General features: G+C 44.6%; 1 protein-coding gene across 6 annotated transcripts in view; it reads left to right on the forward strand.

The window, feature by feature from the left end:
* ZSCAN30 (zinc finger and SCAN domain containing 30) overlaps positions 1-6,287 on the forward strand; it is a 33,741-nt gene that overhangs the window by 6,914 nt on the left and 20,540 nt on the right. For all 6 annotated transcript variants that reach the window (XM_086372765.1, XM_086372768.1, XM_086372766.1 and 3 more), the window contains exons 2-3: positions 5,217-5,744; positions 6,020-6,158. In XM_086372765.1, the coding sequence (XP_086228891.1) occupies positions 5,337-5,744; positions 6,020-6,158 (547 nt within the window). In that variant the 5' untranslated portion in view covers positions 5,217-5,336. The remainder of the gene's footprint in view (positions 1-5,216; positions 5,745-6,019; positions 6,159-6,287) is intronic.

Consider the following 6,287-nt stretch of genomic DNA (forward strand, 5'->3'; position numbering starts at 1 on the left):
TGTGGTAGTTTGAGCAATCTTTGGCATTGCCTTTCTTTGGGATTGGAATGAAAACTGACCTTTTCCAGTCCTGTGGCCACTGCTGAGTTTTCCGAATTTGCTGGCATATTGAGTGCAGCACTTTCACAGCATCGTCTTTCAGGATTTGAAATAGCTCAACTGGAATTCCATCACCTCCACTAGCTTTGTTCGTAGTGATGCTTTCTAAGGCCCACTTGACTTCACATTCCAGGATGTCTGGCTCTAGGTGAGTGATTACACCATCTTGATTATCTGAGTCATGAAGATCTTTTTTGTACAGTTCTGTGTATTCTTGCCACCTCTTCTTAATATCTTCTGCTTCAGTTAGGTCCATACCATTTCTGTTCTTTATTGAGCCCATCTTTGCATGAAATGTTACCTTGGTATCTCTAATTTTCTTGAAGAGATCTCTAGTCTTTCCCATTCTGTTGTTTTCCTCTATTTCTTTGCATTGATTGCTGAGGAAGGCTTTCTTATCTCTCCTTGCTGTTCTTTGGAACTCTGCATTCAGATGCTTATATCTTTCTTTTTCTTTGCTTTTCACTTCTCTTCTTTTCACAGCTATTTGTAAGGCCTCCCCAGACAGCCATTTTGCTTTTTTGCATTTCTTTTCTATGGGGATGGTCTTGATCCCTGTCTCCTGTACAATGTCATGAACCTCAGTCCATAGTTCATCAGGCATTCTATCTATCAGATCTAGTCCCTTAAATCTATTTCTCACTTCCACTGTATAATCATAAGGGATTTGATTTAGGTCATACCTGAATGGTCTAGTGGTTTTCCCTACTTTCTTCAATTTAAGTCTGAATTTGGCCACCTGACTTGGCTCTTGAGAAACCTATATGCAGGTCAGGAAGCAACAGTTAGAACTGGACCAGTTAGACTGGTTCCAAATAGAAAAAGGAGTACATCAAGGCTGTATATTGTCACCCTGCTTATTTAATTTATATGCAGAGTACATCATGAGAAACTCTGGGCTGGAAGAAGCACAAGCTGGAATCAAGATTGCCAGGAGAAATATCAATAACCTCAAGATATGCAGATGACACCACCCTTATGGCAGAAAGTGAAGAGGAACCAAAAAGCCTCTTGATGAAAGTGAAAGAGGAGAGTGAAAAAGTTGGCTTAAAGCTCAACATTCAGAAAATGAAGATCATGGCATCTGGTCCCATCACTTCATGGGAAATAGATGGGGAAACAGTGGAAACAGTGTCAGACTTTATCTTTTTGGGCTCCAAAATCACTGCAGATGGTGACTGCAGCCATGAAATTAAACGACACTTACCCCTTGGAAGGAAAGTTATGACCAACCTAGATAGCATATTGAAAAGCAGAGACATTACTTTGCCAACAAAGGTCCGTCTAGTCAAGGCTATGGTTTTTCCAGTGGTCATGCATGGATGTGAGAGTTGGACTGTGAAGAAAGGTGAGTGCCGAAGAATTGATGCTTTTGAACAGTGGTGTTGGAGAAGACTCTTGAGAGTCCCTTGAACTGCAAAGAGATCCAACCAGTCCATCCTAAAGGAAATCAGTCCTGGATGTTTATTGGAAGGACTGATACTGAAGCTGAAACTCCAATACTTTGGCCACCTCATGTGAAGAGTTGACTCCTTGGAAAAGACCCTGATGCTGGGAGGGATTGGGGGCAGGAGGAGAAGGGGACGACAGAGGATGAGATGGTGATGGTATCACTGACTCGATGGACATGAGTTTGAGTAAACTCTGGGGTTTGGTGATGGACAGGGAGGCCTGGAGTGCCGTGATTCATGGGGTTGCAAAGAGTCTGCCACGACTGAGCGACTGAACTGAATTGAACTGTACTGGGGCTGTATATATACTGACAAAATGAGAGAAGTGCTCTGAGGGAAAGGAACATGATTCTCTTTCATGACTTCCTGAATGGTCCAGGGTTCTCAAGCCTGCCTACACATCAGAATTGCTTGCAGACTGTTTTACAGATCTAAAACCCCATCCATGAGGTTCTGGCTCAGGCTGGGGTGTGGCCCGGGAATCTGTAAAGTGACATGAGTGCAAAGACAGACTCACGTGGGCTAAAGTGAGTTTGGAGTTTTAACTCCAAAGCTAAAGGGCTTTGGAGTTTTTTTGTCTTTAATTTTTATTTTATATTGGAGTATAGTTGACATAGGACTTCCCTCATAACTCAGTCGGTAAAGAATCTGCCTGCAATTCAGGAGGCCGTGGGTTTAATTCCTGGGTCAGGAAGATCCTCTGGAGAAGGAAATGGCGACCCACTCTAGTATTCTCGCCTGGAGAATCCCATGGATAGAGGAGCCTGGCAAGCTACAGTCCATGGGATCGCAAGAGTCGAGCTCGGCTTAGCAACTAAACCACCACCTCCATAGTTGATTAGTGGGCTTCCCTGGTGGCTCAGATAATAGAGAATCTGCCTGCAATGCAGAGACTTGTGTTCGATCCCTGGGTCAGGAAGATTCCCCTGTAGAAGGGAATGGCTACCCACTCCAGTATTCTTGCCTGGAAAATCTCATAGACTGAGGAGCCTGGTGGGCTATAGTCCATGGGGTCACAAAGGCTCAGACAGGACTGAGTGACTAAGCACGTATATATAGTAAATTAACAATCTTGTGTTAGTTTCAGGTGTACAGCTAGGTGATTGTTACACGTGTTTGTATTGTATTTCAAATTCTTTTCCCATTTAAGTTGTTATAGAATGTTGAGCAGAGTTCCTTGTGCTTTACAGTAGGTCCTTGTTGATTACCCATTGTTTTTGTTTTTGCTTTTTTGAAACTAGTCGGGGGAACAAGATCGGATCTGCAACTTGAAGAAGTCACTGTGGTTACATTAGAAGCAGACTGCGTTCTCATACAGTGTGACAAGGATAGTTGCTGAAATGAAGATGGTGCTGGTAGTGATGGGGAAAGGTAGATTCTGGAGATAGGAAATAAAATCAATAGGACTCAATTTGAATTAAATATAAGAAGAATGTGTTAGGCATGCTTTCATGTTTCTGGCAATACAGCCAGATGGTTATTCCTGCTTTCTGAGGGGGATCTTCCTGCGAGAAGAGCAGGTTGCGGTGGGAGGAATCATCAGTTGATCATGGATGTGCTGAGTTTGAGGTCCTTTTGAGAAATTCAAGAGGATTTATGATGGATGTGAGTCACAACAGGCACAGAGAACTGGAGCTCAGATGGGAGCTCAAGACTAGAAGTGGATGGTAACTGAAGGTCAGGATGAGATTCCCGGGAGAGACTAAGAGCAGTGGTGGTGGGCTTAGGGCTGACCTGTGGAACTCTGATGCAGAGGAGGGTGGGCCTGTGAAGGAGATGGAGAAGGAGCAGTGAGAGTGCTTCAGCCACCCAGTGGAGGACAAGTTGGTGAGGGATAATATTTGTGCATTGTCATGGAATTTCTTAAATGTCAATTGTAAGAAGAACTAAAGAAATGTATTTAATATTTTCCAAGTACCACAAAATTAGGAAGAAAAATGTCCCTAAATTTCTCTTTGTTGAGGTCTCTCCTCTCTCACTATTCCTTACCTCTGCCTAGGCAGAGGTACTCTGTCCAGTACTTTGTACCCTGGCTGCATATCAGAAGCATCTATGGAGCTTATTGGAGTCCCACCCATGGAGATTCTGATTCAACAAGTCTGTCCTGATGTCTGTGTTCCATGGTTGATTCTGAGCCATAGCACGCTGAGCCTGGCCTTTCTGAATTACCTGCATTTTCCTCAATGGGCCACATCCTCTTACTTGCCATCCCACTGCTTGCCTGAATGACCTTCCTCTACGGCTTTACCCAGCTCACACATATCAGGCTATGCTGAGATGATTCGCCCAGGCAGACAGTTCTTCCTGGTCTTGGTTATCTTTCCGGGCTACCTTGTCTGCTTCTCTCAATCCTTGGGTATATTGCACTGTGTTTGTCACTTTCCTGTACTAAACTAGGAGTCCTTGAAAACAGACCTTCGTACCCTGAGAATCCTGATCAGTATACTGCTTAGCACAGAGCTCAAGTATTGTTGAGATAATGGATGAAGGAATCCATTCCTCTTTTCTTTGTGTCTCAGAACCTTGTGACTTAAAGTCAAGAATAAACCTTCCTTTTATGTACATCACCGTGGCCATTCTCCATGACTTTTCCTTAACAGTTTCACCCTCATTCTTAATTTAATTTAGTGTCAACCTAGATTGTCCTGGGCATTAACCCATTCTGTAATTTTAAAAAGCCAGTGCATCAGAGTTGGGCTACTCCTAGGTTCATGTCTTGACTTTGCTGTATACCAGTTTGGGACCTTGGGCAAATTACTTAGCTTTTGAGAACCTCAGTTTCCTCATCTGTAAAGTGGGGATGATAATGCATACCTGCTAGTGTTATTTACACTTTCTGATAAAATTGTAATTGTAAAGTGCCTTGCCCAAGGTAGGTTTATTAAGTGCAGATTCCCTTCTTTGGAGAGTTGTTGTTGTTGTTTAGTCGCTAAGTCGTATCCAACTCTTTGTGACCCCATGGATTGTAGCCTGCCAGGCTCCTCTGTCTGTGGGATTTCCCAGGCAAGAATAAATGGAGTGGGTTGCTATTTTCTTCTCCAGAGGATTTTCCTGACCCAAGGATTGAACCCAAGTCTTCTGCATTGGCAGGCAGATTCTTTACCACTGAGTCACTCAGGAAGCCCCTCTTTGGGGAGAACCCATGACTTAATAGAAAGAGCTAATAAATACTCTGGTTGCTGAGCACAGTTGTGCTGCTTACTGGCTGTGTGTCTTGGGTCCCTTTATGATTCTCAGCAGCCTCATTTGGAAAATGGGCACAGTTATGATTGTCCTTACAGAATTCATAGGGAAGTTATATTAAATTTATGTTAAGTATCTCGCAGGTGCTTGGCATCTAGTAGGTGGTCAGTAAAGTGGTGTTTGTTATTCTGAGGAGTAATAATACACTAGAGTGTTTTTCCTGCTTTGCATGATTTTTGAGCACTACTTACTGTCTCCCATGTGGTCTCTAACATGGTCACCAAAAGTTGAATTTATTTCAGTGATACTTAAACATTTTCAGTTTCACATCCTGAGAAAAATCCTGAATCATCTATGAATGTATCATTTATACGAAAGCTCCCTTCTCGTCAGTTTTCTTTACAGCGCTATGCTCTGTGTCACCTGGTCTTCAAACAGCTGAATTTATATTCTAAACACATTTTTCCCCCTATGTGACATTAGCATCGTCCACCTCAGGAGCTCCCCGAAGCATCAGAACTCAGAAGAAATCTCATAGACACAGACCCATCTGCTCACCACTTCAGCTAGGCAGCCTCTGAATTCAGATTGTCTCTGCCCAGAATGGCAGGGAAGTCTGCAGCCTTGGCCTACTGTGCTCCAAAAGGGCAAGAAAGACTCATCGTGGTGAAGGTCGAAGAAGAAAACTGTGTTTGGGGGCAGGACTTTGGCCGTCAGGGAAACGCCTGTAGCCAGGAGGCCTTCCGCCAGCGGTTCAGGCAGTTTGGCTACTCTGACTCTGCGGGGCCCCGAGAGGCGCTGGGCCGGCTCCGCGAGCTTTGCTGTCAGTGGCTGAGGCCCGAGGTGCTCAGCAAGGAGCAGATCCTGGAGCTGCTGGTGCTGGAGCAGTTCCTGGCCATCTTGCCCGAGGAGCTGCAGGCCTTGTTCCGAGAGAACCGACCAGAGAGCGGAGAGGACGCCGTGGAGATGTTGGAGGAGCTGGAGAAGGAGCTCGACGAGCCAAGGCAACAGGTAGGGAGGTGTTTTGTTGGCTTGTTTAACTGTTTGTAGGTTAATGAGAAAGCCATTCTGAGTGACTTGACTGGGCTACCAGAGAACAGTAAAAATTTTTGTCTTTTGGCTTATTATTTGTCCACTAGGATCAAGTCACTAGAGCTATTAGCCTTATTGTTCTCTATCTAATCATTTGCTTGAGTTTCTGACTCTGGTTGGCCTGCCCTGTTATTCTAGGGGTTTTCCTCTTGTGTGTCCTCAGAATCATAGTGTTGGTACTTGATTACTCCTAGGACACAGCTCATGGCCAGGGAATGACCTGGAAGGAAATGACATCTGTGGGAGCACTGAAGTCACCGAGTATCCAGCTCCAGCCCTTGGAAAAGCGGGGCAAGAATGAGACTCAGGAGTGCCAGGCTTTCTGTGAGACAGGTGAGGAGCCACAGTCCATGTGGGGTTGAGGATGGAGGTGAAGGTGTAAATGTGTGGCATGGGGCATTTTCTTAATGACTGCTGCTTGTGACTGTCATTAAATGTTGTGGAAAAGCCCCCTTACCTAGA

The sequence above is a fragment of the Bos grunniens genome, chromosome 24 (genome assembly GCF_055505025.1).
Source record: "Bos grunniens cultivar Pamir isolate PY7600 chromosome 24, Bosgru_T2T1.0, whole genome shotgun sequence".
Lineage (NCBI taxonomy): Eukaryota > Metazoa > Chordata > Mammalia > Artiodactyla > Bovidae > Bos > Bos grunniens.